We start from the raw sequence: 14,695 nt of genomic DNA, 5'->3' as shown, positions 1-14,695 counted from the left end.
CTTTCAAATCGGACCATAAACAAAGATTCTACAGGGTACGGGGACTAAAATTAACGTTTAAAGTGACCTTGACCTTGACCTATGACCTTGACCTCAGATTTTTTCGAATGTGCTACTGCTTCTCGATGAGACGAACACAGTGGTGGCCGAAATTTTCAAATCGGACCATAAACAAAGATTCTACAGGGTACGGGGACTAAAATTTACGTTTAAAGTGACCTTGACCTTGACCTATGACCTTGACCTCGGATTTTTTCGAATGTGCTACTGCTTCTCGATGAGACGAACACAGTGGTGGCCGAAATTTTCAAATCGGACCATAAACAAAGATTCTACAGGGTACGGGGACTAAAATTAACGTTTAAAGTGACCTTGACCTATGACCTTGACCTCGGATTTTTTCGAATGTGCTACTGCTTCTCGATGAGACGAACACAGTGGTGGCCGAAATTTTCCGATAGCTCCAAAAATGAAGATTTTATAGGGTACGGCGATTTTTAAAGTTACCTTGACCTTGACCTATGACCTTGACCTCGGATTTTTTTAATGTGCTACTGCTTCTCGATGAGACGAACACAGTGGTGGCCGAAATTTTTAAATCGGACCATAAACAAAGATTCTACAGGGTACGGGGACTAAAATTAACGTTTAAAGTGACCTTGACCTTGACCTATGACCTTGACCTCGGATTTTTTCGAAGGTGCTACTGCTTCTCGATGAGACGAACACAGTGGTGGCCGAAATTTTCCGATAGCTCCAAAAATGAAGATTTTATAGGGTACGGCGATTTTTAAAGTGACCTTGACCTTGACCTATGACGTTGACCTCGGATTTTTTCGAATGTGCTACTGCTTCTCGATGAAACGAACACAGTGGTGGCCGAAATTTTCAAATCGGACCATAAACAAAGATTCTACAGGGTACGGGGACTAAAATTAACGTTTAAAGTGACTTTGACCTTGACCTATGACCTTGACCTCGGATTTTTTCGAATGTGCTACTGCTTCTCGATGAGACGAACACAGTGGTGGCCGAAATTTTTAAATCGGACCATAAACAAAGATTCTACAGGGTACGGGGACTAAAATTAACGTTTAAAGTGACCTTGACCTTGACCTATGACCTTGACCTCGGATTTTTTTGAATGTGCTACTGCTTCTCGATGAGACGAACACAGTGGTGGCCGAAATTTTAAATCGGACCATAAACAACGATTCTACAGGGTACGGGGACTAAAATTAACGTTTAAAGTGACCTTGACCTTGACCTATGACATTGACCTCGGATTTTTTCGAATGTGCTACTGCTTCTCGATGAGACGAACAAAGTGGTGGCCGAAATTTCAAATCGGACCATAAACAAAGATTCTACAGGGTACGGGGACTAAAATTAACGTTTAAAGTGACCTTGACCTTGACCTATGACCTTGACCTCGGATTTTTTCAAATGTGCTACTGCTTCTCGATGAGACGAACACAGTGGTGGCCGAAATTTTAAAATCGGACCATAAACAAAGATTCTACAGGGTACGGGGACTAAAATTAACGTTTAAAGTGACCTTGACCTTGACCTACTGACCTTGACCTCGGATTTTTTTCGAATGTGCTACTGCTTCTCGATGAGACGAACACAGTGGTGGCCGAAATTTTCAAATCGGACCATAAACAAAGATTCTACAGGGTACGGGGACTAAAATTAACGTTTAAAGTGACCTTGACCTTGACCTATGACCTTGACCTCGGATTTTTTCGAATGTGCTACTGCTTCTTGATGAGACGAACACAGTGGTGGCCGAAATTTTTAAATCGGACCATAAACAAAGATTCTACAGGGTACGGGGACTAAAATTAACGTTTAAAGTGACCTTGACCTTGACCTATGACCTTGACCTCGGATTTTTTCGAATGTGCTACTGCTTCTTGATGAGACGAACACAGTGGTGGCCGAAATTTTCAAATCGGACCATAAACAAAGATTCTACAGGGTACGGGGACTAAAATTAACGTTTAAAGTGACCTTGACCTTGACCTATGACCTTGACCTCGGATTTTTTCGAATGTGCTACTGCTTCTCGATGAGACGAACACAGTGGTGGCCGAAATTTTCAAATCGGACCATAAACAAAGATTCTACAGGGTACGGGGACTGAAATTAACGTTTAAAGTGACCTTGACCTTGACCTATGACCTTGACCTCGGATTTTTTCAAATGTGCTACTGCTTCTCGATGAGACGAACACAGTGGTGGCCGAAATTTTTAAATCGGACCATAAACAAAGATTCTACAGGGTACGGGGACTAAAATTAACGTTTAAAGTGACCTTGACCTTGACCTATGACATTGACCTCGGATTTTTTCGAATGTGCTACTGCTTCTCGATGAGACGAACACAGTGGTGGCCGAAATTTTCCGATAGCTCCAAAAATGAAGATTTTATAGGGTACGGCGATTTTCAAAGTTACCTTGACCTTGACCTATGACCTTGACCTCGGATTTTTTTTAATGTGCTACTGCTTCTCGATGAGACGAACACAGTGGTGTCCGAAATTTTTAAATCGGACCATAAACAAAGATTCTACAGGGTACGGGGACTAAAATTAACGTTTAAAGTGACCTTGACCTTGACCTATGACCTTGACCTCGGATTTTTTCGAAGGTGCTACTGCTTCTTCATGAGACGAACACAGTGGTGGCCGAAATTTTCCGATAGCTCCAAAAATGAAGATTTTATAGGGTACGGCGATTTTTAAAGTGACCTTGACCTTGACCTATGACGTTGACCTCGGATTTTTTCGAATGTACTACTGCTTCTCGATAAAACGAACACAGTGGTGGCCGAAATTTTCAAATCGGACCATAAACAAAGATTCTACAGGGTACGGGGACTAAAATTAACGTTTAAAGTGACCTTGACCTTGACCTATGACCTTGACCTCGGATTTTTTCGAATGTGCTACTGCTTCTCGATGAAACGAACACAGTGGTGGCGGAAATTTTCAAATCGGACCATAAACAAAGATTCTACAGGGTACGGGGACTAAAATTAACGTTTAAAGTGACCTTGACCTTGACCTATGACCTTGACCTCGGATTTTTTCGAATGTGCTACTGCTTCTCGATGAGACGAACACAGTGGTGGCCGAAATTTTCAAATCGGACCATAAACAAAGATTCTACAGGGTACGGGGACTAAAATTAACGTTTAAAGTGACCTTGACCTTGACCTATGACCTTGACCTCGGATTTTTTCGAATGTGCTACTGCTTCTCGATGAGACGAACACAGTGGTGGCCGAAATTTTCAAATCGGACCATAAACAAAGATTCTACAGGGTACGGGGACTAAAATTAACGTTTAAAGTGACCTTGACCTTGACCTATGACCTTGACCTCGGATTTTTTCGAATGTGCTACTGCTTCTCGATGAGACGAACACAGTGGTGGCCGAAATTTCAAATCGGACCATAAACAAAGATTCTACAGGGTACGGGGACTAAAATTAACGTTTAAAGTGACCTTGACCTTGACCTATGGCCTTGACCTCTGATTTTTTCAAATGTGCTACTGCTTCTCGATGAGACGAACACAGTGGTGGCCGAAATTTTCAAATCGGACCATAAACAAAGATTCTACAGGGTACGGGGACTAAAATTAACGTTTAAAGTGACCTTGACCTTGACCTACGACCTTGACCTCGGATTTTTTTCGAATGTGCTACTGCTTCTCGATAAGACGAACACAGTGGTGGCCGAAATTTTCAAATCGGACCATAAACAAAGATTCTACAGGGTACGGGGACTAAAATTAACGTTTAAAGTGACCTTGACCTTGACCTATGACCTTGACCTCGGATTTTTTCAAATGTGCTACTGCTTCTCGATGAAACGAACACAGTGGTGGCGGAAATTTTCAAATCGGACCATAAACAAAGATTCTACAGGGTACGGGGACTAAAATTAACGTTTAAAGTGACCTTGACCTTGACCTATGACCTAGACCTCGGATTTTTTCAAATGTGCTACTGCTTCTCGATGAGACGAACACAGTGGTGGCCGAAATTTTCAAATCGGACCATAAACAAAGATTCTACAGGGTACGGGGACTGAAATTAACGTTTAAAGTGACCTTGACCTTGACCTATGACCTTGACCTCGGATTTTTTCAAATGTGCTACTGCTTCTCGATGAGACGAACACAGTGGTGGCCGAAATTTTTAAATCGGACCATAAACAAAGATTCTACAGGGTACGGGGACTAAAATTAACGTTTAAAGTGACCTTGACCTTGACCTATGACATTGACCTCGGATTTTTTCGAATGTGCTACAGCTTCTTGATGAGACGAACACAGTGGTGGCCGAAATTTTCCGATAGCTCCAAAAATGAAGATTTTATAGGGTACGGGCGATTTTCAAAGTTACCTTGACCTTGACCTATGACCTTGACCTCGGATTTTTTTAATGTGCTACTGCTTCTCGATGAGACGAACACAGTGGTGGCCGAAATTTTAAATCGGACCATAAACAAAGATTCTACAGGGTACGGGGACTAAAATTAACGTTTAAAGTGACCTTGACCTTGACCTATGACCTTGACCTCGGATTTTTTCGAAGGTGCTACTGCTTCTTCATGAGACGAACACAGTGGTGGCCGAAATTTTCCGATAGCTCCAAAATGAAGATTTTATAGGGTACGGCGATTTTTAAAGTGACCTTGACCTTGACCTATGACGTTGACCTCGGATTTTTTCGAATGTACTACTGCTTCTCGATAAAACGAACACAGTGGTGGCCGAAATTTTCAAATCGGACCATAAACAAAGATTCTACAGGGTACGGGGACTAAAATTAACGTTTAAAGTGACCTTGACCTTGACCTATGACCTTGACCTCGGATTTTTTCGAATGTGCTACTGCTTCTCGATGAGACGAACACAGTGGTGGCCGAAATTTTCCGATAGCTCCAAAAATGAAGATTTTATAGGGTACGGCGATATTTAAAGTTACCTTGACCTTGACCTATGACCTTGACCTCGGATTTTTTTTCGAATGTGCTACTGCTTCTCGATGAGACGAACACAGTGGTGGCCGAAATTTCAAATCGGACCATAAACAAAGATTCTACAGGGTACGGGGACTAAAATTAACGTTTAAAGTGACCTTGACCTTGACCTATGACCTTGACCTCGGATTTTTTCAAATGTGCTACTGCTTCTCGATGAGACGAACACAGTGGTGGCCGAAATTTTCAAATCGGACCATAAACAAAGATTCTACAGGGTACGGGGACTAAAATTAACGTTTAAAGTGACCTTGACCTTGACCTACGACCTTGACCTCGGATTTTTTCAAATGTGCTACTGCTTCTCGATAAGACGAACACAGTGGTGGCCGAAATTTCAAATCGGACCATAAACAAAGATTCTACAGGGTACGGGGACTAAATTAACGTTTAAAGTGACCTTGACCTTGACCTATGACCTTGACCTCGGATTTTTTCGAATGTGCTACTGCTTCTCGATGAGACGAACACAGTGGTGGCCGAAATTTTCAAATCGGACCATAAACAAAGATTCTACAGGGTACGGGGACTAAAATTAACGTTTAAAGTGACCTTGACCTTGACCTATGACCTTGACCTCGGATTTTTTCGAATGTGCTACTGCTTCTCGATGAAACGAACACAGTGGTGGCGGAAATTTTCAAATCGGACCATAAACAAAGATTCTACAGGGTACGGGGACTAAAATTAACGTTTAAAGTGACCTTGACCTTGACCTATGACCTTGACCTCGGATTTTTTCGAATGTGCTACTGCTTCTTGATGAGACGAACACAGTGGTGGCCGAAATTTTCAAATCGGACCATAAACAAAGATTCTACAGGGTACGGGGACTAAAATTAACGTTTAAAGTGACCTTGACCTTGACCTATGACCTTGACCTCGGATTTTTTCGAATATGCTACTGCTTCTCGATGAGACGAACACAGTGGTGGCCGAAATTTTTAAATCGGACCATAAACAAAGATTCTACAGGGTACGGGGACTAAAATTAACGTTTAAAGTGACCTTGACCTTGACCTATGACCTTGACCTCGGATTTTTTCGAATGTGCTACTGCTTCTCGATGAGACGAACACAGTGGTGGCCGAAATTTTCCGATAGCTCCAAAAATGAAGGTTTTATAGGGTACGGCGATTTTTAAAGTGACCTTGACCTTGACCTATGACCTTGACCTCGGATTTTTTGAATGTGCTACTGCTTCTCGATGAGACGAACACACTGGTGGTCGAATTTTTCAAATCGGACCATAAACAAAGATTCTACAGGGTACGCAGTATTTTGACCTCTCAAGGTCAAACGGTTTGACCTAGGAAAAAAAGGTCACCATTTTCGAACTCAGCGTGCCATGGGCTATCTGTATGCCAATTTTGAGCGAAATCATTACTCGAATTTGAATCCGAATACGAATACGACGCTAACTTTATGGACATCTAGTAAACAAACGTCAGCGGCGAGTTCTGGCGCAGTTAAGCACGGATTGCGGATTACGTTTGTATAATATGGGCGATTTGAATTGAATTATTTTATCTCAAAATAGGCATGAAAATAAATTCAATTGCCTCCCTGAATTGCTCAAACTTCTAATGCCCACATCGTAAGTCTCATTCATCTGTGTCCAGGGTTGCCAGACTTGGCGATATGTCGCCAATTTGGCGAATTTTGAAAGTCATTGGCGATAGAAGCACGGCGTTTGGCGATAGGCGATAAAACGTCAAATATTGGCGAATTTCCAGAGTTCACCTCTAAATCACCGAATATTATTTTAAAAAATGAACAAAACAAAGCAAAAAACATCGTTACGAAATATTTCGTAATCTGATTAACTTAACCTTCCAACGTTTCATATTACGCACTCAAATATAAAATGTTCCTGATGAAAATATCTTCTTGATTGAATATGAGAATGTATGTAGATGTTATGTAAATGAATATGAGAAACGAGATAGGTAAATCGTGAACTTGGAAACGAATCGTGAACACGGTTACACCTACGCCAACTTGCGCTGCTATACTCTGTTCCGTTTCAAGCTTGCAGCCGAAGTGCCCTGTTGAAGCAGTGCATGATTTCTGTATACATATATAGCTCTTTTACATTTTAAGACGCAAATTCTTGAGCGGAGGAGCGATCTGCCGAAGAAACTCCGACTGCAAACTTGATATGGAACAGACTATACGTATGCTTATACAGTGCATCCTACTTGGCGAATTTTGGCGAAATTCGAGGGGCGAATTTGGCGATAAGGACCATTCTGGATCTGGCAACCCTGTCTGTGTCCTGTGAGCATTGTTTTGTGGAAGGTTTGTGTGCCCCCCGCTGACCGCTCTCGATGGGGCTTTGCTGTGCTTTTACCATTATGGCACGAAAATGCTTTATTTCTCAGCCTGAAGCTGCCCCTTAGTTTTTTCAGCCACATATAAAATAACGGATGATGTGTAAAGCAATACTGATGTCCGATACCAGCAAGCCCAACTGAACTGACATTTTAATTTTGAAATAATTGTGAATAGTTTATAGTAGTGCCCTGAACTACCCGTTTCATAAAATGCCTGTGTCAATGGCCAGCATTTTCGTTAATTGTGTGTCCAAAATCCAAACCAGCCATTTGTCCAAAGCTGTTTGATAACTACACAATGATTAACACGACTCAAAACTCATTTTCATTTAATGTTCTTTTACCAGTCCAAAAGTGTTAATTGATGACCAAGCTTTCTATTGACCAATCAATGCTATTACCAATGCAATGCAATCATGATTACTTTTTAAAATACTAAGGTGTAGTAAGTGATTTTCCAATGTCCAAAGCAGCCTGCTTGTCTTCGTTCAAATTCCAAACCCCGAATTTGATATTGGACAAAATCAGAATTCTGAAGGTCACGGTTTTGATTAGCACCACTAGTAAGAAGATCAACAACACATTTTGATCATTGATGACCTGTTGCAATGTTACCTATAGATATATTAGCATGCACATGTACTGAAAGTGACTGACGGATCCACTGATTGCTCCAGGGAGCATTTGGGCCTATTATCTCCCTGATCAGGAAAGTGCCTGATATAGAAAATTTAGGTTTTGGGAACAAAATACACAAACTAAACAGCTAATTTCAAATTAAGGAAAATTGGTAAATTTGTACAGCAGCTCATAAGATTAGAATCTAAGGAGTCTTGGGAACTTGTAAAATCTTTTAAGATCATATGACCCCTTCCCCTGCAACCTGCAGCATCCAAGACTGCTTTTCTGGACCTGGTACTGATGTAGGTAATTAATCTAATAGGTACCCAGAATCTGTACCTGGGCTGGTACCATGGTCAAATTGAAGTTTGAATTGAAATGTCAGGTTGGTGTACTTGAAGGGAGTTTTTACATCTAGAAGTTTTGTTGTGTTATTAGTTAGAGTTTCATTACAAAAGTCAGGAATGATGCCCTAATCTTCATTAGAAATCTGGAAGCAAATTAAATTATCAATCTTAAATAATTTTAATGCCTACCTAACCTCTTGACCCCTTCTGGTCTGGCTTAACTTAACTGAGTTATAAGTAGGTAACTGACAGCACTGGCCAGGCCAGCAGTGGCTGACATGACTGCGGATAATGTTTTTCTCATCCCTGTTACAGCCAGGCAGCTCTTAGCCTCATCAGGGTGCATCTCCTGTGACAACAACACCTGCGGCTGTTTGAAATGGCCAGCCTCCAGTCTGTCACACCACATGACCCGTCAGAGGTTCTGACAGCTTCAGAGAGGGTCTCAGATGCCATGTCAATGTCAGAACAAGGCTCGGCGTGTGAGGTGTGCGCGGCAGAGGTGGCCGAGGCGTCTGCTGGTGATGAGGCGGCCTGCCGCGCTGCAGCCGCCCTGTTCGGTGCCGACAGCGCGCCCTCGTGGCTGTGCTGCGCGTGTGTGGAGCTGCTGCGGGCCATCGACGGCCACCGCCGGGAGCTGGAGACGGCGCAGCGGCTGTTCTGGCGCCGCCACCGGCAGGGCGCTCAGAAGAGACAGGTTAGTGTGCCGTGTCGGGTGCTGTACGTCAGGCTAGAATCTAGATACAAAGTTTAATGTACAAATTGAGTCGAGCTTCGCCCAGCTAAATGAACGTCGTGTTCATAGGTATTGCGACTTGCTTAGATTATATTCAAAGTTTTTTATATAAAGGTTGATTACGGAGCGAGCGAAGCGAGCGTAGTCTTTCCTTAGATTAACGGAAATTCTGAGTATGAGCGGCCGGCCGGCCGGCCGGCCGGCGTGGTCACGCTTTTGCGAGGCTTATATCTCAGCAACCACTTGACCGATTTACATGCGGTAATTTTTGTAGGGTAGCTTCATTCCTTTTACCAAGTATTGCACTGTTCCCGATGCATGTGGGTGACCCCTTATGCACTGCCACGTGCAAAACGAAGAGGTGTCACTTTGCAATTGTTGCAATATCTCGGTAACTACTGGGCCGATTGCGCTGAGAGTTGGCATGTAGGTAGGCACCCACTAGGCAATGCATATCCATGTGCCAGAGTTGGGGTGCTGCTGCACGTGCGCACGTGCAGGGGTCGTTTCCAGATCTCGAGAACGGCTGGACCGATTGCGCTCAAATTTGGTACACGGTTACGGAACAGTTAGTAGTGGGTGCCGTGCACAAGTCAGTTGGGACCCATTTTGCACGTGCGCACGTGCAGGTGCCACTTCCAGATCTCGAGAACGGCTGGGCCGATTGTGCTCAAATTTGGCACATCGCTAGAGACCGGTTAGTAGGGTGCCGTGCACAAGTCAGTTGGAGGTACCCCTCGAAATTTCGCACGTGCTAGGCTCACCCTCTCGCTCGCTCCGTTAGTCGCCCCAAAAGGCGTTATACTGGTGTGTAAATTGCAAAATTGTCTCTGTGTTCAGCATATGTTCTTTCTTTTGTTTGCTTTTGCATTGTTTTCTTCTGTCATTTGTAATCCCTAAAGCTCGTTATTGATTAAAAGTTAATGCCATGATGTGCTTTGTCCCAGTCTGTTGGCCTCATATGGAGTTAACCAGTCACAAAGTGAACGGGGCCAACGCCGCTCTCAGATGACGAGCTGGACTCCAAAAACGATAAATGTGCCGTCCTCCCCACGGTGAAAAAGAAGAGAACACGGTGGAGGAAATCTCTGAGGTTGGTTGTCCTCAATCATTGTTCTTATTAATCCCGATGCACGCCCGATCTCTCCTTGCTCTTTCATAATAGCTTGCAGCTTTTCAATGTGTCTGAACACACGTTATACTGATAAGTCGGTTTGAAATTAAAATGGAATTAGTACAGAGTGTGCTCCTCTTAGTCTGAATGACCGCCGCATCAACCCGTCAGTTAATGTTATTGACCTTTTGTCGACACAGGTTTACCATACCCTATGTGACCGACGCATTTCACCCCTAATGGCCCATTTTTCTCGCAGACTGTGCCTGCCTCGGACGACGAGGCGACCGGCAGCACCACGGCTGACGACCCCTCCATCCGCCGCTCGGGGTCCCCGGCAAACAATGTACCACCTGTGGCAAGGAGTTTCGCACGTGGCGCGCGCTCGACGGCCACATCAACTCTCACACGGGCGCGCGGCCGTACGCGTGCTCACACTGTGACCGGCGCTTCTCGTCCCGTCCTGCGCTGCGCCAACACCAGGGTATCCACTTTAACAAGTGGGCGTGCGAGCTGTGCGGCAAGGTTTACAGCACGGAACCGGCGCTCTCCACTCACCGCAGCTACGTGCACTTCCCGGAGCGTCTGAAAACCATCACCTGTCCCGTCTGCGGTAAGGAGTTTCTCGGTCAGAAACGCTACAATAAACACTCGCTCACGCACTCAGCCGGCGCGGGACGCTTCACCTGCCCGGAGGAGGGCTGCAATAGTTCGTTTAAGACCCGCAATGCGCTCAATGTACACATCTATAAGCACCAGGGCAAGCGGTTCGCGTGCGACCAGTGCCCGCTATGTTCTCGTCCAAGGCGTCCATGCAGCAGCACATGGTGCGTCACGGCGCAGTGGAGGCTCGTTTCCCGTGTCCACACTGTCCGCGGCGGTTCATCTATAACTCGATCCTGCGCTGTCACCTGGCGTCCGCGCACAGCGCCGAGCGAGACTGCGTGTGCGAGGTGTGTGGTGCCACGTTCACGTGCAACTCGGCGTTGAACGCTCACAAACTGTCGCACCAGGAGGAGAGGCCGCACTGTGTGCCACGTGCGGCGCCGCCTTCAAGAGGAAGCAGATCTTGGAGAGGCATGTGCGATTCGTTCACAACAGGGAGGTCGCAGCGAGGTGTGAGCATTGCGACAAGGGCTTCCCGACGCAGCACAAGCTGAAGGTTCACATGCGCTCGCACACAGGCGAGCGACCGTTTTCGTGTCCTCTCTGTGAGAAGCGGTTCTCGCAGAGGTCGCACGTGCGCTCACACATGCAGCTGCACGTGGAGTTACGGCCGACGGACGGGTCGGAGGCGGTGGTTCCGGCGGTGCCGCTGTCTGCGCCCTGTCCTGTAGCGCCCCGCGCTGGAGGCCGGCCCGGCGGCGCCCCCTGCACTGGAGGTATAGAGGTGGCGGCGCTGCTGCCGGTGACACCCGTTGAGCTCGTGTCGCCCGCATCACCTACTACCGGCCAGCTCCTCACACCACCGTCTACTCAGCAGTGAATGCTGACTGGTGTAGACATTTTTTATGATTGATCCCGGGTCAGTCATGTCATGTTGTGGAAAATGTGCAGTCAATGAGCCTGTTACCCAGTTTTAATCTTTCATACGCCTGGGCAGCTAATTCGTATTGATTGTTTATGATGATTTAAGATGTTTTGTATATGATCGATGGCTGTGATTCTTCAAGGTCAAAATAATGTTTGGTGTGCGTTACGTTGTTTGCGTACGTTGGACACAAAGCGTAGTTGTTGACGCGTAATGGAAACCGTTTTATGGAACATTTGTTGCTTTTCATGATAATTATATGTACTGAAGTGTTTGGTGTGATTTTTGCCCAACTACTTTCCTTTACAATAAGAAAAATGTTTGACCTTTGGGGTCTACAATATAGAATGCAAATGTACGTTTGTCTTACCCTAAAGCGGAGTATTTTATACCGGTGTGTAGAAACAGCTTTGAATAATCGATATAACTTGCTATGCACTGCTAATACCATTTAAAATGTTACTGGTGGTGGTGGTTTCGACCGCAATGGAAGTCAACCATCGTCCCTCTGTGCTGTTTATTTCGTTAAATGCAAGCCCGTGACTCGAGGAGATCCAGGCCCTGACTCAAACGGGATCCATTGCTCTGTCAAAGTCGACGCACAATAGTGACCACTTTTGTTAAGTTTTTTTCGCTGATGGTTGTGAACTATGTGACTTATCGGACTAATCACCATCGGGAACATTGAATCATTGGAGAATCAATACCGCATTGGCCTGGCAACTGGGTGATAAGTTGCTGGTATCTTCTAAACAGGCATCAAGCGTTTGGTGAAAAGAATGCATTCCAGCAAATCTCTAACTCAATAGAGGCGGACGGGGTACTAGGTACTCAATACTAATCTCTCTCGTTTGGTTAGGACTGACGCATGGATATCAACGCAAAGCTTGTTGTTGTTCTATTGTGAGTTGAAAACGACTATTACTCTGTAATTATTACCTACCAGACAGTGCGCGAACCCAATTTCTCCTTGATGAATTGGTTACCCTAGCTTCGGACATCGATTCCAAGTTTCTTCCTCAAGCTACCGTCTTAATCAATTTTGGCGTTGAATGTTGATAGTCATCAAATTTACAAGACAAGTTGTTCTTGGATAGCGATAAATAGGTATGTTCTAGCCAACTTTTCACATCTTCAAGATACCTTGCAAGACCAGCCCCATCCCGGTCGACAGGCTCTTGGAGAGACCGAGCCGTGTGACACCGTGCGAATACGTAATGCGTATACAGAACAATGGCCCGTTTCCTGGTTCCGTTTCCGCTCGTGGCGTGGACGTCTCCCCGGCAGCATCCCGCGGCCGACGGCTACCCTGTGTACCGTCTCTGCAGCGTCCGTTCCGCTCCGGGTCCTCTTCGGGTCAGGGTCGCTCTGAGTCGCACACCGCAGAGCGTCGCGTCGACCTGGCGGGAGCTCTTTCATCACACCATCCGCCCCTCCGGACCGACGGCAAACCCCGCAGCGCACTGTGCGTGCGTATGGCGCTGCCGTTTTTCAGCGGGGGACACGTCCGATCTTTTGTCGGCGTCTGGGAGAGGAGATTGAGCGTACGTCTGCTCCAAGGTCCGGTGATGGGGGGGGGGGGGAGGCGGACGTAACCGGAAATACGTGAGGCGACATCCGACGGACGAGGGCTGGGCTGCGGGAACGGGCAGCGTTCAGCGTTAGCGTTCCGAGAAGTGTAACTGAGGAAAAGCCCATACGCAGCTTTCCCGATCTTTAGCTGGTTAATTGATGCGCTCGTGTTGGCAAGTGAATGCCTAAATACCTACCAGTACCTACCTATTTGTGGCGTAAAAGTAAACGTCAGTCGGCGTTTCGGATAGGTACAGTTTCAGGTGGCGATGGAAACACTGTCTCAGAAGTCAGTTAGTTCAGCCAGAGTGGATATCAGTGAGCTGTTGCAGTAGCCAGTAGTTAGGACCGCCACAGCAGAAGCGCCCCTTCCCCATTTCGATGAGTGACCGCGGGGCACGCCGATATAGGTGCCTAATATGACGCCAATTTCTGATGAGCCAGTTGGTGCGATTTGTGAACAATATTTTTGTGGGCGGAAACCATTTTGCTCCATACCTAATTCATCATTTTCTGCTGCATTTTGGTAAGCCTCTTCAATTCAAACCATTGTCATTCAATTATGAGCCATCGAATATTAATTCGTAATCATCTAAATTTTCGTCCAAAATATGTCCAACTTGGGTCCATCGTCGGTCAGCTATCATGCTTGTCCATCTAGGTATCCGTCAGAACTCAGAACTGTTACGGCGATGAGATAAGAATATGGCAGCTCCATGAATAAATGCAGCTGCCATATCTGCCCAACTGATGTAGGTACCTACTCTCCCGGGCCATTCCCGCTACATCCTGGCCAGTCCCATTTAGTGCCTTCTATCCTCTCACTGATGCCATCTTCCCAAGGTGACCGGCCCGACCAATGTGACTCCTCCCGAGTGACTCCCACCCCGAGTGACCTCAGGACTGTCCAAAACTCCCGCCACGCCGGGCTCCCCCATATGTCCTCCGTCGGGGAATCCTCTCCCAGTCCCCCTTAGTCCCCGCTGGTGTCTTCTGAGCGTTAAACACAGTCAAAGGTCGTCCGGGTCACGGCGACGGTGACCTCTCCCGGATGCCGAATATCTGATGGGATGTGAGACTGTGAGAGACAAGGAGACTCCGAGACGCGGTGTGGGCGGTGACCTGGGGTGCTCCTCGTCATAGGCGGCGGAACGTGGAGGGCACCGGGGCACTGTGCCCCCCTTTGATTTTGGCATTTTAACATAAGCCCTATGGGCGTTGCATGGAAAGAATGGGACCAAAAGTCGGCAGTGCCCCCCCCCCCCCCTTAATTGAAGGTGTTTCGCCTCTACTGCTCCTCGCTGTACCGCCATACGACAGTTGTAATGGGGCAGAACGGTCCTTCCGGTTGTATCGGATTGAAGGATCGGGTCAATCCG

The 14,695-nt window shown here is 46.1% G+C and overlaps 1 protein-coding gene across 1 annotated transcript; it reads left to right on the top strand.

The window, feature by feature from the left end:
- Window positions 1-11,004: 11,004 nt before the first annotated feature.
- On the top strand, window positions 11,005-13,288 carry LOC122373910 (replication initiator 1-like; the record flags this gene model as incomplete). The annotated part of the gene is made up of 3 exons (XM_043352364.1): window positions 11,005-11,251; window positions 11,398-11,621; window positions 13,073-13,288. Coding segments are annotated over exons 1-3 (687 nt in total), but the record flags the coding sequence as incomplete, so codon positions are not given.
- Between the last annotated feature and the right edge of the window lie 1,407 nt (window positions 13,289-14,695).

Source organism: Amphibalanus amphitrite, unplaced genomic scaffold, assembly GCF_019059575.1.
Source record: "Amphibalanus amphitrite isolate SeventyFive unplaced genomic scaffold, NRLGWU_Aamphi_draft 001571F_arrow, whole genome shotgun sequence".
NCBI classification, from domain to species: Eukaryota; Metazoa; Arthropoda; class Thecostraca; order Balanomorpha; family Balanidae; genus Amphibalanus; species Amphibalanus amphitrite.
The sequence above is the reverse complement of the archived record's forward strand: the minus strand, read 5'-3'. Positions and strand labels throughout refer to the sequence as shown.